Genomic DNA, 27,540 nt, shown 5'->3' with positions numbered 1-27,540 from the left:
ACTTATTGCACAAGCCAAAATCTACATTGTGACCCAAAATCAACACCTTATTGTGTTAATTGATAGCCGGAAAAATTATATTAGCACTAGAAATCAACCAAAGTAATTAACCGCGAAATATTTATAATAACATATTATTATATTAATGGGCATTATAGTAAACAAATAGGTTACATGTTAATTAAAATTATGGAGACTAAGATTTGTAGTTTGTATTATTGAGGGAACGGGAATAAAACGGTTATGGAAAAGTGCATACATCAATCAAATATATCAAAGCTGAAATACATGATGAAAACCAATATTATGTATTCCAAAATACAACTAAAGTATTAAATACATGTATGGTGGGTTTTTTTGCAGAATTCACTGTTTTTAGGAATTTATAATCCCATGGGATTTACAACAATTTTCAGAAATGTGTGTTTGGTAACTCAACTAAAATTCTTAGGATTTATAAAGCTTTCTTGTTTTAAAGTCTTTGTACCGTTTGGCATTATCCTCAAATCATAAAATCGCATATATGAGATTTAGAGTTTAAAAAAAGTGGGTCCATAAATCCCTTGATAAGTTTCCCAGCAAATCTTAGGGGGTCGGACTCCATATGGAGGATTTGCTGGAAAACTGATTCCCGTGGGAAACGTGATTCCAAGGTTTCGCACAAACAAACGTACATAGGGAAACATAATTCTACCAAATCCCATGAACCCATAAATTCAATTTAAAAATTCTACATCCAAACCAACCAGTAGTTCATAAAGGAGGTTGGTGGTATGAGAATTGAGACTCCACCATCTGAAAAAAATCTTCATTAAGATAGAAGATCATCTAAAGAACGAACAGTCTACAAAATAAATCGACAATCCTGTAGAGTGCCCCAGAAAATATACCTAAAACAATAGAAACCATATAAAGGCTGTATGAAATAATAATAATATGGTTTCAGGTAAAAATTCTATGTTGTGGTTAAAAATCGAATCAATCTCAATTTCTAGAGCTTCTGGCCCCACCGGAGTATATTTAGACCAATAAAAAATTGTTACAAAATTTCAAATATATAATAACAAATTTTAGAGCTTCTGGTCCCAAAAATATTTAGAACAATAAGAAATTGTTTTACAAAATTTAGAATATATAATGATAATTGCATGTGTTTAAATAATCCCAAATCTAAAAAAACTGTTGCACCCGCTATCTACGTTTAAGACTTGGGTAACGAAGCTGAACCCGTGCAGCGCATGGACGCATATTTAGTTAGCATAGAATCATATGATAAGTAACTAAAAAACCGTTTATACAGAACATGATTAAGAAAAATGCTAATAATCCCCAAATTTGAATTATGGGTTATTCCACATAATGATTACATACGACTAAAAAAAATTACTAATAACATTACCTAGATCTACTTGGTAAATCTGAAGTCTTAGTCATAGTGAAGAAAAAAATTAGTTTCTAGGTAAAAACGGCTGTATTTCATTGATATTATGACACTAGAATTACTCATTTGTAAGTGAACATTCAGAGTTAGATATAACATAGTCCGTTTATGGTGGCAAAAGTTTGAATTAAGAAAAGAGACAATACGAAATATTGGGATGATGAAGACTGATGTGTACTAGTACTATTGGAAATCATGCGAAGATGAGAATGGTTGGTAACCAGTGAGATTTTTCAGTTTAGGAATCAAAAAAGTGGTTAAGTGGAAGTTTTGGTGGAATCAGTTGTGATTTCTGACAAAAATCTCGCAATAACAGATCAGGGTTTCTTTCCCTTCCAGATCATCAGAAGAATATTTAGTCCGACAAAACTAGTGGAAATTCTAACTGTGATTTCTGACATGTTAGAAGGATTAGGGTTCCACTCCTGTTATTTTTTCAAAACAAAACAACAGTAAAAACTTTATCAACTGTAATTCCCGCGTAAAAAAGTAAAAAGTAAATAAATTCTATAAAGAAAGAAAAACTGTTTATAAAGAAAGTAAAAAAGAAAGCTAAAAAAACAAAATCATGATTTCTTTACTTATTATCCATTCTTTCTCAACAAACACCCACTGATTGAGAATTCTTCATCATCTCTCTTACAGAAAATCAAAAACATTTTTTTTTTTTGAAATTTGTTTGATTCTTCTTGTTTGATCAGTAAAAAAGAAAAAAGAAAAAAGAAAACCTATTTCTCAAGTTTCATTGATTCATCCTCCTATCACTCAGTCCTTTTCTCTTCTTGTCGGGGAAACGAAAGTGATTCTTTACTGCTCACTCTATTGTCTTTTTTTACAGTTCAAACCTAATTCTTTTCCAATTTTCAGTCTTTGAATTAACGAAATTAAAAGTTAAGAAAAAAACAGAAAAATAAAGAAAAAAGAATTAAAGGGTTGTTTGAAAAGTAATCAAATAATTCGTGCAATGTCACAAGATACTGAACAGATAAAAACGGTAGCAGAGAAATGGAAATGGTCTGAAATGCAAGGACTTGAACTTGTCCATCTCGACTCTGCTGCTAATAGATTTATATCTAATGAAGAAGATCGTTCAAGAGATTTATTATACATAGACGAACAAGAAAAAGAAGAAGAGAAACAAAAACAACCACGGGAGAGAAGAAGAGATACTAGAGAGAACGAAAACATGGAGAAGAAAGACGGCAGTAGTGGTGGGGAAAAACCAAATTCAATAGAACCAGTTGCATTTAAAGAGTTGTTTAGATTTGCAGATAGATTGGATTATGTTCTAATGGGTATTGGCACAGTTGGTGCTCTTGTTCATGGTTGTTCATTGCCCGTTTTTCTTCGCTTCTTTGCTGATCTTGTGAATTCTTTTGGTTCTAATGCTAACAATGTAGATAAGATGATGCAAGAAGTTTTAAAGGTAAATTCAATAAACAGATGATCAGGAAAGAACTTTCTTTTATTTTATTTTTTGGGTTTGAGCAGGAAATTTATTTGGAGAGACAAAAAATCTGAAACATGTCTGCTTTACTGTGATTTTGTAGTATGCGTTTTACTTTCTGGTGGTGGGTGCAGCAATTTGGGCTTCTTCTTGGGCAGGTCAGAGAAATTCTTTCTACTTCAAATTTTTAGTAAGTCCTGTTCTTATTGGGTTGTTAATGGTGTGAAGTTGAATTACTTTGCAGAAATATCATGTTGGATGTGGACAGGAGAGCGACAATCGACAAAGATGAGAATTAAATACTTAGAAGCTGCTTTGAGTCAAGATATTCAGTACTTCGACACTGAAGTTCGAACCTCAGACGTTGTTTTCGCCATTAACAGTGATGCTGTTATGGTTCAAGATGCTATTAGTGAGAAGGTAAAATAAAAGAGCCTTATTAGTTAGTTTAAGGTTCAACTAGAATTCTTATTAACCCATTTTGATTTTGATTTTGCAGTTGGGTAATTTCATCCATTACATGGCGACTTTCGTGTCCGGATTCGTAGTGGGTTTTACTGCAGCTTGGCAATTAGCCTTAGTGACACTTGCTGTTGTTCCTCTCATAGCTATAGTTGGAGGAATTCAGACCACCACTTTAGCTAAGCTCTCTATCAAGAGCCAGGAAGCTCTTTCAGAAGCAGGAAATATTGCTGAGCAGGTTTGGCAAAAAATATTATATTTCATTTCTTTCAAATTTTTTAGTCGATTTCAATGTAAAATTGAAATTCAATTACCTTCCTTATAATTTGCAGACAATAGTGCAAATCAAGACGGTTCTGTCGTTCGTAGGGGAATCGAGAGCATTAAAAGCTTATTCCTCTGGATTAAGAATCTCTCAAAAGATCGGATACAAGACTGGTTTTGCCAAAGGAATGGGATTGGGTGCAACATACTTTGTTGTTTTCTGTTGCTATGCACTTCTACTTTGGTACGGAGGTTATCTCGTTAGACATGACTATACCAACGGAGGACTAGCCATTTCAACCATGTTTGCAGTTATGATAGGGGGAATGTAAGCGTTCGCTTAATTTCCACCTAAGTTTTTTGTCTACCGGATCAAGTTAGTTTCCATGAACTTTTTTTTCTTCTTATTAACAGAGGTTTGGCACAATCTGCCCCAAGTATCAGTGCCTTTGCAAATGCCAAAGTTGCTGCTGCAAAGATTTTCTGTGTCATCGATCACAATCCAAGTATCCGCAAAAATGAGTCGGGTCTGGAGTTGAATTCTGTTTCAGGTCACATTGAATTGAAAAATGTGGAATTTTCATACCCATCAAGGCCAGATGTTAAGATCCTATCCGACATCTCTCTGAATGTACAGCCAGGGAAGACCATAGCCTTAGTAGGAAGCAGTGGCTCCGGTAAGAGCACTGTTGTTTCTCTCATTGAGAGATTTTATGATCCCACTTCAGGTAAAAAGAATGCACAATTTCATTCATTCTTTCTTTATTTATTTATTTTTATTTTGTTTTATTTTTATGACGATGAAATCTGTACAAATAATTCCACTTTAAATGAGTGTTGTGATTCCATAACAGGACAAGTTCTGTTAGATGGGCATGACATAAAGACACTGAAGTTAAAATGGTTGAGGCAACAAATAGGACTTGTGAGTCAAGAGCCAGCTCTATTTGCAACCACCATCAGAGAAAACATGCTCTTGGGAAGAAGCGATGCTACACAGGTGGAAATTGAAGAGGCAGCAAGAGTAGCTAATGCCCAGTCTTTTATCATCAAACTTCCTCTTGGTTATGATACTCAGGTTTGTTTTTCCACACAATTTCTTAGTCAGCCTTTTTGCACTTAAAAAATAATGTGGAGTCAAGTTTAAGCAACAAAAGAGAGTGGTAGTAGTACCTTACATTCAACAAAAAACACAAGCTTTGTTCACCTGCACTCTGATTTATGTGTTTAAACAAAACAAAGAAAAGAACCTTAGATTAAGGAATAAAGCAGGACTTCTGAGGTACCATATGATTTAGAAAAAGTTAAAACCAAGTGGGGGAAGAGAATGTGAAGCTGAAATTGCCTTATTTTATTGGTTTTCTCCTCTATTTCTACAGATAAAAATTCTTTAAAGCTGACACACAATGTTTATATTAGGGAGATTCTTACTTCTTTTGATGATTATACACTAAATTTCCTCATAAGTAAGATGAAGTTCAGGCTGGGATCTTGGACTCAATTTTTATCCTTTTTGCAACTTCCACTTATCAAGTTAAGCCTTAGTGCAGAAAGTTATAGCTTTGGCTAGAGTTTAGTGTGTAGTTTAATAACTAAACATGGTCTCAGTCAACAGAGTTAGCATGAGACAGGAGGAATGATTGAAGGAGTGAATCTAGGTACAGTTAGGTAGTGGAAAACGACTCATGTTCAGTGTAGATGGTGGCACCGGAATGATTGAGGCTATATATCCTATTTATATTTTTGGACAAAATGGTTAAAAAAAATTCTGGAAAAAAAATTAAGAACCCAGAATTGACAAATAGTTAAACTGTCGAATGAAAGCTTCCAACTGGTGGGAATTCTATATCTTTTCGGTGTCTGCATCCAGCAAATTGCGGAAGGAAAGAAATTCCATATTTCTCTATTAATGTCCTTCAATTTGTCGAGACTCTCTGTATGCTTCCCAAGTAGGACTTCATTTTAAAATGTGTAAAACACAACTAATAAAAATAAATGGTTGCAGAAGAAGAATCCATAGAAAATATATTGGTGGGAATCTCTAAAATGGAATCTTAATCTGAAAATGACAGGTAGGAGAGAGGGGGTTACAGCTCTCAGGAGGGCAAAAGCAGAGAATTGCTATAGCCCGAGCGATGCTCAAGAATCCAGCAATCCTGCTCTTGGATGAAGCAACAAGTGCACTAGACTCGGAATCTGAGAAACTGGTGCAAGAAGCTCTTGATAGGTTCATGATTGGGAGGACAACTCTTGTCATTGCTCATCGGCTCTCAACTATCCGTAAGGCTGATCTTGTGGCTGTTCTACAGCAAGGAAGCGTCTCTGAGATTGGTACCCACGAAGAGCTATTTTTGAAAGGAGACAATGGCGTCTATGCCAAACTTATTCGCATGCAGGAGACTTCAAATGAAACTGCCCTCAACAATGGCAGGAAAAGCAGTGCAAGGTAACTTCCGCTGCACAGTGCTTTACATTTTTATGGACTGAGTAATGATAAATGAATCATACCTGGTCAGATTAGGTTACGTGCATATGGTACACAGAAGCTGATATGGGATATAACTGTCAGCTGCCACAACACCTGCTACATCATGTGGTAATAACATGCTTCATTTTTTTGGCAGGCCTTCAAGTGCAAGAAACTCAGTCAGCTCACCCATAATCGGTCGTAATTCATCTTATGGGAGGTCGCCTTATTCTCGTCGACTTTCAGACTTTTCCACATCTGAATTCAGCCTCTCCCTTGATGGTACTCAACCGAACTACCGGCTTGAGAAACTTGCTTTTAAAGATCAAGCCAGTACCTTTTTGCGCCTTGCGAAGATGAATTCCCCTGAGTGGGTTTATGCTCTCTTCGGCTCCATCGGCTCTGTTATCTGTGGTTCCATGAGTGCCTTCTTTGCCTACGTTCTCAGTGCTGTCATGAGTGTCTACTACAGCCAAGACTATGTATACATGCGCCGTGAGATTGGTAAATACTGTTATTTCCTGATTGGGGTGTCATCCGCAGCTCTCATCTTCAACACCCTACAGCATTACTACTGGGACGTTGTTGGGGAGAATCTAACAAAGCGAGTGAGAGAGAAGATGTTGGCATCTATAATGAAGAATGAAATGGCATGGTTCGACCAAGAGGAGAATGAGAGTGGTAGGATTGCAGCAAGGCTAGCACTTGACGCTAATAATGTCCGTTCAGCAATTGGAGACAGAATTTCAGTCATCATGCAGAATTCGTCTCTCATGCTTGTAGCTTGCACGGCAGGGTTCGTCCTGGAATGGCGTCTTGCTCTTCTTCTCATTGCAGTCTTCCCTGTTGTGGTGGCAGCAACTGTTTTGCAGGTTCGTGACATTACACCGAATTTTGTTTTCTAAGTTACAGAAGTCCCCACTCAATCCTCATGTGTTTACTTACCTGGTCCTGGGTTTTCTTATTTGATTTGAGCAGAAAATGTTCATGAAAGGCTTTTCAGGAGATCTGGAAGGTTCCCATGCCAAGGCCACGCAACTAGCAGGCGAAGCAGTAAGCAATGTCAGAACAGTCGCAGCCTTCAATTCAGAGGAAAAGATTGTAGGTCTCTTCTCTTCAAACCTCGAGATACCTCTAAAAAGATGCTTCTGGAAAGGACAGATTGCTGGAAGTGGGTATGGAGTAGCTCAATTCTTACTTTATGCCTCGTACGCTCTTGGGTTATGGTATGCATCCTGGCTGGTAAAGCATGGCATATCTGATTTCTCAAAGACAATCCGGGTGTTCATGGTCCTAATGGTGTCGGCAAACGGAGCTGCTGAAACACTAACACTAGCACCAGATTTCATTAAAGGTGGACAAGCCATGAAATCTGTATTTGATCTCCTTGATCGAAGAACAGAAATCGAACCAGATGAACTGGATTCTACACCTGCTCCTGAAACTTTACGTGGAGAAGTTGAATTTAAGCATGTGGACTTCGCTTATCCATCTCGTCCTGACAGTCAGATCTTTAGAGATCTTACACTTCGTGCGCGGGCAGGAAAGACCCTTGCTCTTGTTGGACCTAGTGGTTGTGGGAAAAGTTCTGTCATTTCCCTAGTACAAAGATTCTATGAACCAACATCAGGAAGGATACTAATTGATGGCAAAGACATACGGAAATACAATCTCAAGTCACTAAGAAAACACATAGCAATGGTACCTCAAGAGCCTTGCCTTTTTGCTGCTACTATACATGAAAATATTGCTTATGGAAGTGAATCAGCAACCGAAGCGGAGGTTATAGAGGCAGCAACGCTAGCAAATGCGCATAAATTCATATCAGCACTGCCTGAAGGTTATAACACATGGGTAGGAGAGAGAGGGATACAATTGTCAGGTGGACAAAGACAGAGGATTGCTATTGCTAGAGGTTTAATCAAGAAGGCTGACATAATGTTACTAGATGAGGCAACAAGTGCACTTGATGCAGAGTCAGAGAGAAGCGTACAAGAGGCACTTGAACGGGCAAGTTCAGGAAGGACAACTATAATTGTTGCACATAGATTGTCAACAATAAGGAATGCTAATGTGATAGCAGTGATTGATGAGGGGAAAGTAGTAGAACAAGGATCCCACTCACATCTGTTGAAACACTATCCGGATGGGTGCTATGCAAATATGATACAATTGCAAAGGTTCGGTAAGGGGGCGCAAGGTATTGCTCCAGGGTCAAGTTCTTCGATGGGAGGAGAAAGAAAAGTCTGTATCTGAGGGACAGAAACAAGAGATAAAGGCATTAATCAGGATTCAAGACCCGTTTTCTTTTTAGCGATTCTGCTTTGGTTGAAGCATCTTATGTTAATAACTTAGGATATAGTAGTACTTTGTTCTGTTTTGTTTTTTTATCTGCTCATTGTAGTCATTCCTATTAAGCTATAACAAAAAGAAGCTGAATTTAGAAAAGTTAAAAGGGATATATATATGCTTCTTCACTCTAGATTGGTGTCAAAGTTGGATTAGAATTTTTCTTTCTGCAATAGAAGATTTTAGATACCTGCTCAGTATCAGAACCCTAAGTATGAGGATGGAAATGTTTCAAGAAATCAAAGAAAAAAATAGATATTTTTCGCTTTCTGGAATGCGGAATCTGGCTTAAAATTGAGCACAGGATACATCAATGATATTTTCTAACTTGGCTTGCAAGAAGCCAGTTATATATAGCTGCACCACCTTCAAACATTTAAAAATTGAACCATTGCATTCTATCTTTAGGTAGTCTTTTTCTACATGCTAGTGGACCCAAGATTGGGAGTAACCAAGTAAGCAAACTACAAATAACATGAAAAAACAATATACTGTACTTCACTAACAGTACGGTTCACTTAAAGAGTGGAGTCAGCATACACAGGGCAGAACACTGGCAGTGTTGTTGGAATCAAGCTACCATTAGCTTTGGGCCGTTGTCGGGCATCCCCATCCCAGCAGCTATGTCTGCATCGAGTTGAGTATGTGGTGCAGGTCCCTTCATAAACTTCACACTGCAAAAATAATCAACCATAATTCATCATTAGATGGATAACTCCTTGGGCTAAATCAACTCACAACCCCACTATCAACAATTTATCATCTTCCAGCACGAAACTAAGGTATCTGGTATGAAATACTTAAATGGATGTTGTTCACTATACTACTCTTTTAACTTTGTGAGAATATTGAGTTCGTCCACTTTGAACAGAACAAAGTGCTGGTTTTTGGAGGGATGTTCTACTCATAGACAAGGGCGGAGCTAGGAATTACGAGATGGGGGTGCAAAAAAATATTTTTAGGAGGTGCAAAGAAGCAAAAATAGGCTTGTACATGAAAAAAAATTCTTGTTGGGCCTAAATTAGGCTTTGGAGCCAGCTGGGCAGGGGGTGCAATTGCAACCCCATGCAATGGGCTGGCTCCGCCCCTGCTCATAGAGTCAGTATATTGATGATACCCACAAAAGGTCAGCTCATTCTAAAAATGTAACCCCACCCCCCACCCACCATACGCTATCAATCAGATCATTTTATCTATTCAACCAATTCTACTGGATGATAGGGTCAGTTAATTTCATAAAGAGTTGATTATTGGTGAAGTAAACATCATACCACTCAACCATATGGAACCACATCATCATAACACTTGATGTTACAATAACTCGAGATATCCACAATTGCTTAAGGCACAAGGTGCTACAAGCGTTTGGTGCCAACCTGAGTGCAAGTTTGTGCACTCCTTAGAAACCGGGGTGCACATTCCCCGCCTTCTTATTGGATGGTTCATTGCTTTGAAGATAGGAGAAGTTTATTGAAATTCAAGTTTTTTGTGTATAATCCATAATCTTCTCCTCGTTAATGAACCATCCAACAAGAAAGATGGAAAATGTGCACCCCGGTTTTTAGGTGGTGCATTTGCACTCATGTCAACCCTTCTATCTTTCCTTCCTAAAATTTTACACCATTTGAAATCCACAGATTTCCACGACATATTTCTATCTAAAAAGATAATAGGTATGCTATAAGGGATAGATGAGCAGATGTTTGACAATCTTTGCTTATCACATTCCTCAGCTTTGAGACATTTGCTTCTAATCAAGGAAATCGATGCATAAATATTGCAAACAGTTTCTCCCGTATTCTCTATAGTCTAAATATCCAGTCTAACTTTTTTAGCTAAAACATTGGTCAATTCTATATACTGTTGTGAACACAAACATAATATAAGAATCTTTTAATTGCCAAGTTTTGTGACTCTGAACAATATTCTACATAGACAATTCAACATAGCTGATAGAACTACTGAAAAACCCTAAACCCTAAGTGTTTTCTAAATGAATAAGAAGCCAAACATAGATACAAACATAAAACCTAAAAACGAAAACCAATGGGTTCAATTCCACTTACCGTTTCTTGTGCTTTTTAGTATTGAAATGATCATCTCTCACAGATACATTCGCGAAATACCGACTGAAAATGAAACCAAAACCCAAACAACAATTAAGCCAAATAAACAAAAAAAAAAAACCTACTTAATCTCAATCAAATCAAGAAAAAATAACTCGAATATGAAACAAGTAAACCCTAATAATAAGAATCAACTTACTCGCAGTGTAAACAATAAAATTGACCCATTCCGGGAAGATCATCATCAAGAGGTAAGACAGGTTTCTCAGCCTCTGGCTTCCGGAGCTCAGAATAGACAGTATCATCACCTTTGGTTTCAAACTTAGTACGGCGAGCTGTTTTATGAGAAAGCCTCCTCTTCTTTACTTTTCTGTGTGGACACTTTCCCATTTTTCTTCTTCTTCTTCAACTAAAAACCCTAAACAGCTAATTTTGCTCAACCAACCAATCCGCCTCTCTTCTGCAACTCGTCTAAACCCTAAAGAAGTAAACGAGGGAAAAGAAACTCTCTCGGTCGTAAAGGCAACTTATATATTTACAGGATACTTGCACACAAAAATAATAAAAATATTATTAAATTGGCGAAATTGCCCTTTTGAGATCTGACGTCTTGACTCTTGACTGAGAGTTCAGAGAGTCTGTAAAAGAAAGGCTTGGGTAGATTTTACTCAAGATCCGAGGGCAATTCCTATGATAATCAACAAACATGATTTTTTGCCAACCCAGGTGGATGATCAAACACGATTTTGTATTATGGGAAACGCATTGAGCGGACGATGAAGAGACTCGTGGGCCAAAATAAATCGTCAGCGGTGATCAAAATATGCGGCGGGCGCATAAGACCCGCGGGCGGATTCAGAGAAATCGCCAACGGGTAAAAAACTAACGACTATTTTCTCAACCGGTTGTAATTTTCAAATCCTATAAAATTCTTCATTTGAATTCTTTTTTTTTCACATAACTTCACTCTCTTCTTCCTATTCTTCTAAACAAAACCTTGCTACAAAATGAGCAATCTGGTAAGAGCTGTTGTCAATGATTTGAGACATAAAAGAGATAAAAAAAACATGGAAAAAAAACACCGAGGCTTGCCACATATAATTAAAATCGTGAAACAGAGTTTGCTTCGCCGAGTGGCGATGCTGCTCCAACATTAGTTGAAGGTCAAGTGTCGAGGCATCAAGAACAGTCTGAGAATTATTGGATTTAAAGAATTAAATGTTGTTATTCTGGTCTACCCGCTGCAGTCCGTGAAATAATTGATAGATATCTCTGGCGTGCGTTTTATGTAGTGAAGCCCATAAAACACAACAACAAAATTACGAAAATACTGATAGAAAGGTGGTGGCCAACCACGCACGTGTTCCATTTCATGGATTTTGAAATTGGTAAGTCTGTTTAACTAAAATAAGAATTTATTTTTTAAGCAATTATTAAATAATCCAAAACAATTAATTATAGTTGATATTATTCTTGTAAATAGGAATTATGCCCCTTGATTTATATTTCATTTGTGGGATTCCAAGTGGAGTGGGAGAGCCCGTACCATTCAACCAAAACTAATGGATGTCAAATGATAAATGGAGGAATCTTCTTCCCTCGTTTTTAGAATCACAAGTACGTGAAGATCATAAAGATTTGAAAGGCGGTGGATTACATTGTTCAGCATTGAAGCGTTTCCTTACTTTCAAGATGAACTCAACAAATGAAGCTAAATATCCTGAACTCAAAAGAGTGTTTATCTTATGGTTGATGGGTCACACGTTCTTTCCAAACTCAGCTATTGTTGCACATATTGGTTGGCTTGAAGTGTTAGAAGATCTTGAAAAAGCGGCACATTATGATTGGGGGACTGCAATTTTAGGAGAAATGTAACGTCGGCTGGATCAAGCGTCCATAGGTAAACCTAAGTTCACTGGTTTCTGGGGCTTCGTGGAGGTAAATATCTAAATTATTATTTTTAAATTTTAAAAAAAAAATTATGAACATGAAAACAGACATGGTCAAAACTACTAAATTATGGATTAATTTGCAGTATTGGTGGTATACCTACTTCCGTGTTGGTAAACCAGTTCTTAAATACAATACCCGTAAAATTCCAATACTTGACATGTGCTACACGACTAACTGGACGAAGGACACTGGTAGCGACGGCTCGACTTCCAGTTATGTTCAAAGATATCAACAGATGACTCGGAGACACAAGAATGTTGTTGTCCACCCTTACGTTAATTTTCCGGAGTTTCAAAATGAGCGGGTACGAGCTATTCTTGATTATTTTCTCCGAAGAGTTATTTTTTACACTCCGGAAATGGAGAGAGGTGTTCGGTACCTAAGAGAAAGACTATTTTTTAGAGTACTGCTCGGTCGAACTCGCAAGTGTTGATATCTCAAGCTTGTTTTTCAAGTTTAGTTGTCAAAACTAAAAGTCTTGATTTTCTAGTCTACTTATAACTAAGTCTCGGATTAGGATAGAAAGCTTAATTGAGCTTTAGATTTCACGGCGTTCATAGATTGAAGACGAAAAACAACTAAGGGGAGCTTGTGGAACTTCATCAACAAAAGGTATGTGGAGACTTGAACTCATCGATCACCCAAAATTCTATCTATTATTTGAGACAAAAGTCGTATAGTTATATAGACTTCAATAATACACATTTGATATTTCTAGTTGAGTTTAACTCGCTTACATATTTCTCGAAATATGTGTTGTTAAGCTTTCGCTTTAACCAAGTTTATCTTATATTCTTGACGAAAGTCAAAAGATGATCATGTAAAAATCACCTGGTAACATCTTACATGATTTGTGTGAGACAGTCATTTGATGTAGACTTGGAATGTTTCGTATTGATCACTTGAAATTATTGATTTGAAGCTAATAGTTTGTGTGAGACGGCTCTTGTCGTCTTCTAAGACAGTTTCAATGATTGAAATGGGAGTTTAGAATGATTAACCATGATTGGATATAAACACATTATGCGTACTTGCATATGTGTAGTCCAAGACCGGCAATCTAATATGCATACCCGTATGAGTACTGGTTGGTCAGGTGAAGTCCGGAATCTATAGTATGCAAAAACGTATGCGTACTGGCGAAGTCAGTTGAAATCCGGAAACCTTGGTATACGTACCCGTAAGCGCACTATATTCAACCGAGTTCGGATGTAAACGGCAGTATGCGTACCCGTTTGCATACTGGCTAACACAGTCTAAGTACGGCTACTTACGTATGCGTACCCATTTGCATACTTGAGTAGGTTATGTTCTATCGGTTTGTTCATGAACTAATACATTTATATAATAAGGAATGCAATCTTTTGCAAACCGTGGCTACAATGTTCATGAATTGATTCGAGTGAATCAAAATCGATTTTGCTTCAATTGTGTCTTGTATACTTCTATGAAAATATAAACAATTGAACAACTCTATAACTAGTTTCATTTGAGTCATTTGAACTAGTTATGGTTAAGATGAATATGGTTGATATAAAAGTGTTCATAGGGCTAACTTCGGTTAACTATTAGTGATGCAACAAGGTGCACACGTTTAGGTATGGTTACTCATATCTAAATGAAGTAACTTTTCATTTGTGTGTAACAAGCTAAGTTCGATCTAACATATTGAAAGATATTAGCTTGAGTCTAATAAGGTTTTCATCTAACAGTGAATATTGAATACATTGATTGCAAACCCTGATTTGAAGACTATATACGGGAGAACTCTTGCAACTGGGAAATCTAATCCCCACACCTCCTGTGTGATACTAGTTGCGACTAGAGTCGATTCTCCTTTAACGTTAGGTTTTTCCAAAACCCAGTAGGTTAACGAATTGAAGACTTCATTTGGATTGTGAAGCCAGACCCAACTATTTTCTCTGTAGTTGCGCGTTCTGATCTTGCTGTTTTCTATCATGATTGAGTACTATCTTCTCTAAAATTGGATCGATATTTAATCTCCAATATGCAAGATAAATAGTAGTCACAAACACATCTTCGTCTCATCGTTTGTGATTCCATAATATCTTGTTTCTCTACCATACGATTAGGATTATTGTGAGGTGATTGATATTATTAGGTTTTTCTTCAGGAATATAAGTCTGGTGTATCAATTGGTTCCTCTTCACCTTGATTTATCAAACGACAAAACAAAACTCATAGGTATATATGTGGGAGACATATTTATCTATTCAATAGACTTTTCTATGTGAGACATATTGGTTTATAAAGTCTTCGACTTTGGGTAGTAGAAACTCTTAGTTGTGGATGAGATCAGCTAAGGGAATTAAGTACACAGAATCCGGCATAGTTCTAGAGGCGTAAGGAACGCGAATGTACCTTGATCAGTGTGAGATTGGTTAGGGCTCAACTACATTCCAGTCCGAAGTTAACTTGGAGTAGGCTAGTGTCTGTAGCGGCTTAATACAGTGTGGTGTTCAAATCCGGACCAGGTCCCTAGGTTTTTCTGCATTTTCGGTTTCCTCGTTAACAAAACTTCTGGTGTCTGTGTTATTTCTTTTCCGCATTATATTTTCTATATAATTGAAATATCACAGGTTGTGCGTAAGTTCAATCAATTTTGAATCCAACCTTTGGTTGTTGATTAAATTGATTGACATTTGGATATTGGGTTTTGGTACCGTCCAAGTTATTTCTTATATTCTACCGGGCTCGCAAATTCCTATTTGTTTGATTGCGGATTGAATTGAGAAATAGAGATATAACTCTTGGATATACTTTTCTTAAGATTGAGTCTAACTGTCTAGTTGATTCTCTTGAAAGTATATTGGAGTTAGTCCATACAGATTTCTAAGCGAAATATTGGGCGTGGTTGTCAGACCCCCGTTTTTTCAATTGGTATCAGAGCAGGCAAACACATTTAAGACCTTATAAGTCTGTGTTTGTAGCAATCTGAGTTGTGTGGATAGTTGTGTATCTCAAACTCGCATACATAGAAATGAGTTCTAAAAGCTTTGATTATATCAAATGTCTTGGGCATACCTCCAAGGATAACTCCTTTGATGATTCTTCCGGATCCCGAGGTAGGAATTTTTCGTTATCAGATTCTGATAACATTCCCTCTGTTTTGACATTTAACACCATGTCTAAAGCTGAAACGGAACTCACCAGAAATCTAAAAAATTCAGCTGAGACTATTGTTTTTCAAGAAGCGATAAAATCTCTTGAAGAAAAACATGATCATCTTATTGATGAACTTGAGAAGTTTATTGGTCGAGAACGGGAACTCTATAGCATTATTGAGTCCTTCTCTAACTATATCGAAAAACTTGTTCAAGAAACTACTCTACAACGTGAAAAGATTAGTACTCTTGAGGATATTGTTAAAGAAGATTCGATTAGAGAAAAACGTTTACTCATTCATCAGATCTGGACAACTTTCGTGTTGAAAAAGAGAAATTGGTTGCTTCTCTTCTTCTAGCCTAAAAACACTGCAAATCCTTGAAGAAGGAAAACTCTATTTTAATGAGAAAATCTTCTATGCCAATCATTAATTCTCAGAAAGAATTACAGTACATGAAGAAAAGTTCTCCAAAGGAAGTTCCTGCTAAGAAATGTTTACATAACTTGCAGCCTTCTAATAGGGCTATGAACTTAAAACAGGTTCCTTCCAATGTTTTTCTTCCACGAACTTGTTCTTTCCATGGGAAAAAGAATTACTATGTTCAACATTGTTTTGCTAGAAAGAAACAGATTTCTGATATTCAAAGTCTACATATTTTTATAGTCGACTGAGTAAATTGTCTGACGACATCTACAATGGATTTCATTCCAGCAGAAAGCCAGAACTCTCATAAAAAGGACTTCAATGGTTACTCATTTCGAAATCTCTACATGGATTCTGTTTATCCTCATGGTGCAAACTCTTACACCACAAAAATACGCATTCCCAGTGATTATGAGAATAAGTCTGGCAGATCTAAGTCTAGAAGGTGGAGACCTGTCTCCTCTAATCCTCTAGAACCGATTTCTAGAGGTCCTAGACTTAATCCTCAGAAAATTCCCTCTAATGGATTTTCTAAAAAAAGGTTATGTCGAATTATTCTGGAATAATAAATAACCGAAGGAAGGTAAGAAATACTAGGTTCAAACTCTCAGATGGTATTCACAACTCATCTCTCAATACTCATGGTGGGACTACATCCCACTTTGCTTCCTCACTCTAGGTAATTTCATCCTTATACCTAACTTGAGAGTTGCAAGGATGATATTTTCGAGATACTCAAGTCTACTGTTGGTTACAATTTTTCTTATGTTTGATTGATTTTTTCCCCTTACGTGAAGGTTGAGTCATTTCTTGACCCCTTGTAACTTGTATCTCTTCCGTATGCTCTGATTAAGTCTTTTAGTTATTGAGCCTTGATATAAGAGATATTTGAAAACAAAGAGTATTTCTTGTTGGATTTTTTTTCTGATCCATTAGCCTTCCTCACCTAGTCCACGATCGTCCATGTCCTTCTTGGAGTTCTAGGGTTTCCACAACAAGGGTGTCCTTCTCTTGTTTGTAAACATATATTTTATGATTTTTCCTTCCTTAATATAAAAAAAAAGGAATGGAGAACTCCTCAAGACCTCACGAAGTGGTGAATCTTGAGATGGAAGAAGACATTAAAGGATGCGATTCGGTTCAAGAACTTGTCTTGAAAAAGATGATTGAAAGGAAAGAGTACAAATCCTGGATTGGAGAATCTGTCAAGGATTTAATTCTTTTTCAGAATGACTCTAGGGTCGAATTTGCAAATCTTCAATTGTAAATAGATCAGCTTATTGATGGTCAGACCAAAATCCTTGATAATCAAAAGATCTTGATCAGGAATCAGAAGAAACTCATCATGAACTGTGTCAAAGCTAGGCATCTTGCCCGCATTGTTGATCGTAAGGTTAATGTTCTAACTCATGAACATGGAGTCTCTACGGTCAAAAGAATCAAATATATCAGTGATACCTTTTATGACGGACCCTTTGAGAGATATGATGTTATCAAAGAAACTTGATTTTTATTTTTGTCTAGGAAACTTCTGATGAGAATTTATTCTTGTGTTTTAAGAAGGATAACTAGGGTTTGGAATAGCAATTATTGTGAGTACACATAGCTATTGACAACGATTTTCATCTTACAATATTTTTAGATTTATTTATTTAAATTCTAAAGTTTATTTTGAAGATGATTTTGCAATATTAATCTTCATGGTTTTATATATTGCAACTTGTTGTGGGATATGTGTGTTTGCGTCCGTGAACTATGATTGTCCCATATATATCAAAAGTTAAGCATATTATGTCATTATGCAAATATTGATGGAAGATAGGATGAACTTTTGATTACAAAGATTAAGTCTATTATATGTCTTTATGAAAATATTGATGAAAAATAGAATGAATCTTTGAATATTCTGCAGTATCGGTCTTTCCCTGATCCACATCTTTGTGTAAATATTGTGCGGCTCTGTCAGTTCTCTTATATGAGCATTTTCGATTAAATTAATCATGGGTTCTCTTGTGGTTAATTTAATTGAGTTTTCTGGATACAAATTCATGTTTCATATGATTTGTTAATGTCCAAAGAAATCCTTCTTTTCTTGTAAAAGTAAGGTCGTTCTTGTTTTTCTTTCGGGAATGACATTTTATGAGGGATAGTTCTTAATTGAACTTGTGCTTAATTGCCAAATGTTAGTGGGAAGTGCGGCTGTGAAATATTGTAGGAGTTTTCTTGTATCTTTATTAACTCCTTGATGAATGCATTTAGTTTCGACTGTATGATTGCATCTAAACAAAGTTGATATGTTTTCTTTTGGTCATGAAGTATCTCCATGAGAATTTCACTAGGATCCCACTAGTTTTCGTACCTTTTCCAATTTATATTGACAAAAAGGGGGAGAATTAATATGTAGTTCACACTACAAATACATATAGTTTACAGATCATTATGTAAGGGGGAGTGGTTTTCATGTAAGATGAAGTATTGACTAAGGAGGAGTGATACATATCACCATAGTATTGTTGTCAAAGTTGTGATACAATTGGACTTTGGTGTTGTGTAATAATACTATGACACTGTATAAAATTACGAAAACATATTGTTTTTATATATTGTTATATATACGGATCTTCAACAACTATGATGTTGAGTTGAACACATTCAGAATCACTGGAGTACTTGGAAGTGACGAAGATTTCGAGTAATATTGAAGAACCAAAGAGATTAAGCATTTGGATGAGAAGCTACAAAGTTTATTTATTTTGATATGTATTGATAGTTTTGTCACTAAAATTGATAAAGGGGGAGATTGTTAGAGCACTGCTCGGTCGAACTCGCAAGCATTGCTATCTCAAGCTTGTTTGTCAAGTTTAGTTGCCAAAACTATAAGTCTTGATTTCTAGTCTACTCATAGATAATTCTCGGATTAGGATAGTAAGTGTAGTTGAGCTTTGGACTCCACAGTGTTCATCGATTGAAGACGAAGAACTAGTAAGGGGAGATTGCGGAACTTCATCAACAAAAGTTATGTGGAGACTTGAACTCATCTATCACTCAAAAGTCTATATACTCTATCTCCTATTTGAGACAAAAGTCGTATAGCTATATAGACTTCAATTATACATATTTGATATTTCGAGCCGAGTTTAACTCGCTTACATATTTCTCGAAATATGTGTTGGTAAGCTTTCGCTTTAACCAAGTTTATCTTATATTCTTGACGAAAGTCAAAAGATTATCATGTGAAAATCACCTGGTAACATCTTACATGATTTGTATGAGACAGTCATTTGATGTAGACTCAGAATGTTTCGTATTGATCATTCGATCACTTGAAAATTGCTTTGAAGCTAATAGTTTATGTGAGATGGATATTGTCATCTTCTAAGAATGTTTCAATGATCGAAATAAGATTTTAGAATGATTAACCATGATTGGATATAAACACAGTATGCGTGCTTGCATATGTGTAGTCCAAGACCGGCAATCTAGTACGCATACCCGTATGCGTACTGGTTGGTCAGGTGAAATCCGGGAGCTATAGTATGCATACCCGTATGCGTACTGGCGAAGTCAGTTGAAGTCCGGTAACCTTGGTATGCGTACCCGTACGCGCACTATATTCAACTGAGTTCGGATGTGAACGACAGTATGCATACCCGTTTGCATACTGGAGAACACAGTCCAAGTCCGGCTACTTAGGTATGCGTACCCGTTTGCATATTTGAGTAGGTTATGTTCTAAAATCGTTTTGTTCATGAACTAATACATTTATATAATAAGGAATGAAATCTTTTGCAATAGTGGCTATAATGTTCATGAATTGATTCAAGTGAATCAAAATCGATTTTGCTTCAATTGTGTCTTGTACTTCTATGAAAATATAAACAATTAAACAACTCTATAACTAGTTTCATTTGAGTCATTTGAACTAGTTATGATTAAGATGAATACGGTTGATATGAAAGTGTTCATATGACTAACTTCGGTCAACTAGGTAACAAGGTGCTCACGTTTAGGTACGGTTACCCATATCTAAATGAAGTCAATTTTCATTTGTGTGTAACAAGCTAAGTTCGATCTAACGGTTGAAATATATTAGCTTGAGCCTAATCAGGTTTTCATCTGACGGTGAATATTGAACGCTTTGTTACCAAGGTAACATTGATTGCAAACCCTGATTTGAAGACTATATAAGGAAGAACTCTAGCAACTTGGAAACCTAATCCCCACACCTCATGTGTGATACTAGTTGCGACTAAAGTCGATTATCCTTTAACCTTAGGTTTTTTCAAAACCCAGTAGGTTAACGACTTAAAGACTTCATTGGGATTGTGAAGCCAGACCGAACTATTTTCTCTGTAGTTGCGTTTTCTGATCTTGTTGTTTTCTATCGTGTTTGAGTATTATCTTCTCTAAGATTGGCTCAAGATTTAATCTTCGATAGGCAAGATAAAAAGTAGTCACAAATATCTTCATCTCATCGTTTGTGATTCCACAATATCTTGTTTCCCTACCATACGATTAAGATTATTGTGAGGTGATTGATATTACTAGGTTGTTCTTCGGGAATATAATTCCGATGTATCAATTGGTTCCTATTCACCTTGATTTTTCAAAAGACGGAACAAAACTCATAGGTATATCTGTGGGAGACAGATTTATCTATTCAATAGACTTTTCTGTGTGAGACAGATTGGTTTATCAAGTCTTCGACTTTGGGTCGTAGCAACACTTAGTTGTGGGTGAGATCAGCTAAGGGAATCAAGTGCGCAGAATCCGGCGTGGTTCTAGAGGCGTAAGGAACACGACTGTACCTTGATCAGTGTTAGTTTGGTTAGGGCTCAACTACATTCCAGTCCAAAGTTAACTTGGAGTAGGCTAGTGTCTGTAGCGGATTAATACAGTGTGATGTTCAAATCCGGACTAGTTCCGGGGTTTTTCTGCATTTGCGGTTTCCTCGTTAACAAAATTTCTGGTGTCTGTGTTATTTCTTTTCCGCATTATATTTTCTATATAATTCAAATATCACAGGTTATGGGTAAGTTCAATCAATTGTAAATCCAACATTTGGTTGTTGATTAAATTGATTGACACTTGGATATTGGGTTTTGATACCGTACAAGTTATTTCTTGTAATCAACCGGGCTCGCAAATTCCTACTTGTTTGATTGCGGATTGAATTGAGAAATAGAGATATAACTCTTGGATATACTTTTCTTAAGATTGAGTCTGATTGTCTAGTTGATTCTCTTGAAAGTATATTGGAGTTAGTCCATGCATATTGCTAAGAGAAATATTGGGAGTGGTTGTTAGACCCCCGGTTTTTCACCATTGTTCCAGTTACAAGGGATTTATGCAATTGTTATTAACCCGCCATGCCAGATGCAAACTTCCGCATCGCATTTTATTTGGGAGAGAATGACACCGTGGGCGAGGTGTGAACTAAACACACGGGTGGATATTAATGAAGCGCGGTATGTCAACTGGTACAAGTCAATTGCAAATCCTGTAAGTGGTACACACAACATGCACATATGTGGGTTTGATTTCCCAGGGTTATCACATATGGGTCTTGATATAAACACCGTTCCTAGCCAGCCGCCTCCAGAAGATCCATGCTTTATGACTCATGGTAGGCTAGAAAATATACCTACAATTGTATTAATCTGCAAGCGCACAGTATATATATGCAACACAGAGCAAGTACAGGTCGATCCTCAGGGACAAGTTGGGTGTAACGTTGAAGCTACGTTCTTACTATAACTGATTCCAAACAAGAGTAACACAAAGAGGAGGGTTTACGTCGATAAGACAAAGGTTATGAATGATTATACTACACAAACAAGATTAGAAGGCACTAGGGAAATTGAATCCACTGCTTAACCTACGCTAGATGATTCAGTTATCGAAATTACTCTTGTCCTTTTAACGAACATCGGTGAAGATGCAAGTCTACCGCGTACTTAAGGTGATCTGAATTTGGATAGTTTAATCACAACAAAAGATATTAATCCCTAGCATTAGTTGTCTTGTTACGGCACAACTAATCACATATTAATTAGATCATTTAAACATGGGTTGAAACTTGAAACACCAACATATAAATACTCTAATGACCTAGGATGCATGACATACAAGGTGAAAGTTATACATTGAGGTTCAAAGATTAAACAATTCCTTGAGCAATTAAGCACAACAAGAACAACTTCATAACCAAAATCATTTAATATCAGATTAAGAGTTTCATCTAAGCCCTAGCTAAGAAATTATAACATGACTAAAAAATGTTGAAAATAAACCTGATTACTTCTCGGTGTACTGGCTACTCAGGGCTTTGGTTCTTCATCACAATACCATCCCCATTTATACACCAATTTCCCCAATTTCAATACCAGTTTTAGTACAATACAATTAGAAAATTAGGGATTTAGTATTATTGGAACTCACCACTGATGGAGTCTTCAGTTTACAGCCACGTTATTGTCTGACGATGTTGATGTTATAGAGAACAAGAAATTCAGACCTTCCCTTTGCCATTCTTACTATTCTTGGTGAAAAATTCGCCGGCCTATTGTTCCTCGAGTAACAACTATTGATATCTAGGGTAAGCTTGAAATGAGTAAACAATAGGAGTATGAATTGGACATCTGATTGATTAGGGAGAGATAAAGAAGATATGTGGAAAAGCGAGGGTCTAACAACACCACCCAATATTTCGCTTAGCAATATGTATGGACTAACTCCAATATACTTTTCTAGAGAATCAACTAGACAATCAGACTCAATCTAGGCTAAAGTATATCGAGGAGTTAATATCTCTCTCTTGTTTTGATTTATTTGAGCTAATATAAATCAGCGAGTCTTTAATCAAACACAAGGAATAACTTGGATGGTACCAAAGACTAATATCCAAGGATCAATCAATATCAATCAACAACCAAAGGTCGTATTTCCAATTGATTGATTCAAACGCACAACATGTATTATTTCAATTATATAAACAAATATAATGTGGAAATAGAAATAACACAGACACTAGAAATTTTGTTAACGAGGAAACCGCAAATGCAGAAAAACCCCGGGACCTAGTCCAGATTGAACACACACTGTATTAAGCCGCTACAGACACTAGCCTACTCCAAGCTAACTTCGAACTGGATTGTAGTTGAACCCCAATCAATCTCCCACTGATCCAAGGTACAGTTATGCTCCTACGCCTATGATCCCAGCAGGATACCGCGCACTTGATTCCCTTAGATGATCTTACCCACAACTAAGAGTTGCTACGATCCAAAATCGCAGGCTTTGACAATAAACAAATCTTTCTCACACAGACAAGTCTATCAAAGGATCAATCTGTCTCCCACAGATAAACCCTAAAGGTTTTGTTCCGTCTTTTGATAATAATCAAGGTGAACAGGAACCAATTGATAATCCGGTCTTATATTCCCGAAGAACAGCATAGATTAATCAATCACCTCACAAAAATCTTAATTGTATGGTAGCGAAACAAGATGTTGCGGAATCACAAACGATGAGACGAAGACTTTTGTGATTACTTTTTATATCTTGCCTATCGGAGATATCAATCTTAATCTAATCAATCTGATTGTACTCGTACGATAGAAGATACAAGATCAGATCACACAACTACGATAAAAGTAGTATCGGTCTGTCTTCACAATCCCAATGAAGTCTTTAAGTCGTTAACCAGGTTTGAGAAAAGAAAACCAGAGGTTAAAGGAGAATCGACTCTAGTATGCAAACTAGTATCACACGTAAGTTGTGGGGAATAGATTTGCACAATACTAGATGTCTCCTTTATATAGTCTTTCAAGTCAGGGTTTTGCCTTGGTCACAAAGCAAACAATATCCACCGTTAGATGAAAACTTGATTTAGATTCAAGCTAATATTTCTCAACCGTTAGATCGAAAACTTAGCTTATTAGACACACTTGACAATGCACACTTCTAGGTTTGTTAACCATACCCAAACGTATGCACTTGTTGGTTCAATAATAGTTAACCAAAAGGTTAGCCATATGAGCATTTCATATCAACCATGTTCTTCTTCACCATAACCAGTTCAAATACCTTCAAATGAACTAGTTAGAGAGTTATTCAATTGCAAGGAAATCTTATGTACTACACAAGACACAATTGAAGCAAAGATGATTTGATTCACTTGAATCAGTTCATGAACTTTTATATCCACGGTTTGCAAACTGCATTCCTTAGTATTTTTAAGTTTAAGTTCAGAAATCATCTTCAGATATATAACCTTTCTCAAGTTCGCATACTACGTTCAAGAACTTAAGCAATCGGGCAGAGTTTACAAACTCCAGCAGAAAATCTCGGCAAAAGACCTTCCACCGGTTCGCGGACGCAGCTAGTTCGTCAACTCCAGCAGAATTTCTCGGGATGAGAAGTTCGGCAGTTGGCGGACTGATTTTGCGGACTTGGAAACAAGCCATTCTTCCAGTTTCTCTTGATCAACAAAGTTCGCAAATTTTGGTTCAAGGAATAAGACTTATACATAAATGTGTTTCCACAATAATGTTTATGTACACCATTGGTTATGTAACCTAAACTCTCATTTAAATCATTGAAACATTCTTAGAGGACGTTATATAGTTGTTACACCATTTCTCGTCAATTTTTTTTCAAAGTGATTGAAATATATCATGACTTTTGTCACTAGGTAAAGACAAACTTGATCGAAGCGAAAAGATGACCAACACATATTTCGAGATATAGATAGGCGGGGTATACTCGGCTCAAAATACCAAATGTGTATAATCCAAGTCTATATGTATAGCATACGACTTCTTGTCTCAAAGAGTAGGAGATAGAGTAGATAGACTTTTGAGTGACAGATAAGTTCAAGTCTTCACATACCTTTTTGTCGAGAAGTTCCACCGGTTCCTTGAGTAGTTCTTCTTCTTGTATGATGAATCGCCATGAAGTCCTTGAGCTCAACTACACTTTTTATCCTAGTCCGAGACTTAGCTATAACAGACTAGAAATCAAGACTTATAGTTTTGATCACTAACATTGACAAACATGCTTGAGATAGCAACGCATGCGAGTTCGACCTAGCAATGCTCTAAAAATATAGGTTTGGCAGCTTGAGAGAGAAAGATAGGCAGTACTGTTATCGAGTGGAGCAGGAAGGAGAAGGATTTCTGATCTTCGAAGTGAAATTGGTAAAGGTGATAGAAGAGTTTATTTGGGTGTTAGGCACTAACACCTACCTTGAATATATGAGAGTTTGACTTGTATCCTTGTTTTCCAAATGGTAACTTTTTTATTTTTGAGTGGCTCTTCAATCTAGCCGATTTTATAATCCTCGCTGCTCCATATGTATCTTCCTCGCTAGAACCACAAAGCCACCAAAACTCTTCTTTGCGGCTACAGTCAGATGCCACTTCTTTGTTGTGCCACCAGGTTCTCTAATCACTTCCTTTGTATCAACCTACTTTTCTCTTGTTCACCATTTACTCAACCACCTACAACACAATACAAAATGAGATTACTCCGACAAATTTACCCGTTAAAAGAGATATGTGCAAAATACAAGATTTTTTATAAAATAGAACATTAAGACACTAGAGATGTGATTAAAGACAACAAAATGATCAAGAAATATGTAATATTAGGCACCTATCACACCCCCAAACCTGAATTTTGCTCGACCTCGAGTAAACAAAAGAACTAAGAAAATCCTAACTACACCACTGTCGCTGGTCTCTCGACTGCATTTAGCGAATGCAGTAATCCTTTTAAACCACTAAGTGTCCCTAGTGGACGAGTTGAAGTCTCATGAGGGTTTGCTTAGAACATACCCACAAAGTTCTAGGACAAAATATAAGCTCAGATTCCATGAAAGTGATACCTGCATTTTAGTTTTAGCTCACAACAATTGGATATGTTATTCTAGCTTTCAAAGGCACAATTCTAGCACTGAAACGACTAAGGACATGTGATAAGATTGTAAAGTGCATCTACCTTAGACATGCATAGAGAATGATTTACTCTAGGAAGTTATGACTGCCAATTACTAAGAGATAATTTTTAGGCTAAAAACTGAATTCAAAGCCAAGCTAGATGTCCGGCTTTACGAGATTGTGAATGTTCACCTTAGGAGTGGTGATATTTCAGCTTACCCGCGTTGTACATCTAAGGCGTGCACCCTCCCTTGCTTATTACAAGACTATTTACAACATATAACAAAACATGACTCTTATTTACATCGACTTACTCTCTTATTTTGAGGCAAGAGAGATTCTTTAACTCTTCTATTGAAATAAAACATAATAACAGAAAATGGAGGCTCTTTAACTGATTTTATTTTTCCAACTGATTTTGGAATAATGAGAGGTACAAAAACAAGATGACACAACAACTTTACACAAAGACAGAAAAATACATTACATGACACTTTTAGCAAGAGGTAGCCCTTTTCGATGCACCCGATCAAATTTAATGACTGCTTTTCTTAATGTATCCTCCAATTTCTATCCCAGCCAACCAAAGAACAAGCTAGTCAAGTCTCATTCAGTATTCTACATGATTGGCGGCCTACTTAACCTATGAAACACCGACGCTATACACGCTTGTGTTGATGGTGGTTTTCAGTTCAGGGATAAAACTGTAAAACCCTGTATTTAATGCGTTGTCATCCTGCAAAGGAACGAAATCCATCTGAAAGTGATGAGTGCATGAACCTCTTCGCTCGTAGAAGTATTGAGCAATTCAATATATTTGAATATACATATAGAATTCATTCAGAACAGTGCATACAATAACGATCTCAAATATTCTATGGATTTATTCTCCGTTGGCATTATTCGCTAATGCATTGACCTACCTAGTATTTTCCTATGCTATGTTCCCCAACTGAACTTTCAATGTTGGCACGACATGACGATTAATGTTCACTCGCAGCAGAGTAGCACGAATCTCCCGAAATGTCAGTATTGAAATCTGCATGAAAACACTAGTGTAGGCTACACCATTCTCTGATAAAGAGATCAGCGTGTTTACACACTTTTTAATTAAAAAATAACGCAATCGAACGCGTTTAAGTTCCTTAAGGAAAACCTGGACTGTTCATATCAGTCTCCAAAAATAATCACGGCCACACAATTTGGCCACGCAATTCAACATGCCTGGCCTACTCCTTGCAGAATTAGGCAATCATCACGATGACCGCCAGCGGGTCCACTAGCATCCCGACCGAGTAGATTCCATCTAGTACATCTTTAGCGCTTCAAACGATTAACCCTAATGTGGGTGATTGCGCTATTGGCAAAACAAGCTCAAACGAGCTAAGACCGGCAAAAACGGTCTCAAAACCCTTCGCATCCGTCCAACTTACCCGGCCTAGTTGGATGGCTTAGATCACATCTCGAATAATCAAAGAGGTGCCAATGTGTTCACCGGCGGCCCAATTTTCTCCCGAGTCGATCGACTTGCTCATGGCAACGCATCAAACCATTAGATCGAACTAGGGCGGACGCGGCTGTTTTGAAACCCTAATTTATG

General features: G+C 36.8%; 2 protein-coding genes across 3 annotated transcripts; one reads left to right on the top strand and one right to left on the bottom strand.

Annotated features, from left to right (window-relative positions):
• Positions 1-2,153: 2,153 nt before the first annotated feature.
• Positions 2,154-8,563, top strand: LOC113298658 (ABC transporter B family member 1-like). Its single transcript, XM_026547452.1, has 10 exons — positions 2,154-2,867; positions 2,992-3,046; positions 3,133-3,308; positions 3,388-3,588; positions 3,683-3,942; positions 4,029-4,342; positions 4,469-4,692; positions 5,687-6,060; positions 6,239-6,953; positions 7,060-8,563. Exons 1-10 carry the CDS (start codon positions 2,406-2,408, stop codon positions 8,335-8,337), a joined length of 4,059 nt encoding a protein of 1,352 aa, XP_026403237.1. The 5' UTR covers positions 2,154-2,405; the 3' UTR covers positions 8,338-8,563.
• A 111-nt stretch (positions 8,564-8,674) lies between these two features.
• LOC113298659 (zinc finger protein 593-like) lies at positions 8,675-11,007 on the bottom strand. 2 transcript variants are annotated; one of them, XM_026547453.1, is made up of 3 exons: positions 10,696-11,007; positions 10,497-10,559; positions 8,755-9,104 (listed from the first exon to the last, which is right to left on the bottom strand). In XM_026547453.1, the coding sequence occupies exons 1-3, from the start codon at positions 10,884-10,886 to the stop codon at positions 9,002-9,004; spliced, it is 357 nt and encodes a 118-aa protein (XP_026403238.1). In that variant the 5' UTR covers positions 10,887-11,007; the 3' UTR covers positions 8,755-9,001. The 2 variants fall into 2 exon arrangements, with proteins under 2 accessions (XP_026403239.1, XP_026403238.1); XM_026547454.1 differs by lacking the exon at positions 10,497-10,559 and having other exon boundaries at positions 8,675-9,104.
• Positions 11,008-27,540: the final 16,533 nt, after the last annotated feature.

The sequence above is a fragment of the Papaver somniferum genome, chromosome 7, assembly GCF_003573695.1.
Source record: "Papaver somniferum cultivar HN1 chromosome 7, ASM357369v1, whole genome shotgun sequence".
NCBI classification, from domain to species: domain Eukaryota; kingdom Viridiplantae; phylum Streptophyta; class Magnoliopsida; order Ranunculales; family Papaveraceae; genus Papaver; species Papaver somniferum.
Note: the sequence above shows the minus strand (reverse complement) of the source record. Positions and strands in the feature narration are given on the sequence as shown.

Excerpts from the sequence above, each read along its gene's own strand:
- LOC113298658 (XM_026547452.1), top strand. The coding sequence starts at position 2,406 with ATGTCACAAGATACTGAACAGATAAAAACGGTAGCAGAGAAATGGAAA. Across the intron at positions 2,868-2,991 it reads TGATGCAAGAAGTTTTAAAG|TATGCGTTTTACTTTCTGGT; the intron begins GTAAATTCAATA and ends GTGATTTTGTAG. Across the intron at positions 6,061-6,238 it reads GGCAGGAAAAGCAGTGCAAG|GCCTTCAAGTGCAAGAAACT; the intron begins GTAACTTCCGCT and ends TTTTTTTGGCAG.
- LOC113298659 (XM_026547453.1), bottom strand. The coding sequence starts at position 10,886 with ATGGGAAAGTGTCCACACAGAAAAGTAAAGAAGAGGAGGCTTTCTCAT. Across the intron at positions 10,560-10,695 it reads TTTTATTGTTTACACTGCGA|TCGGTATTTCGCGAATGTAT; the intron begins GTAAGTTGATTC and ends TTTCATTTTCAG. Across the intron at positions 9,105-10,496 it reads ACTAAAAAGCACAAGAAACG|TGTGAAGTTTATGAAGGGAC; the intron begins GTAAGTGGAATT and ends TTATTTTTGCAG.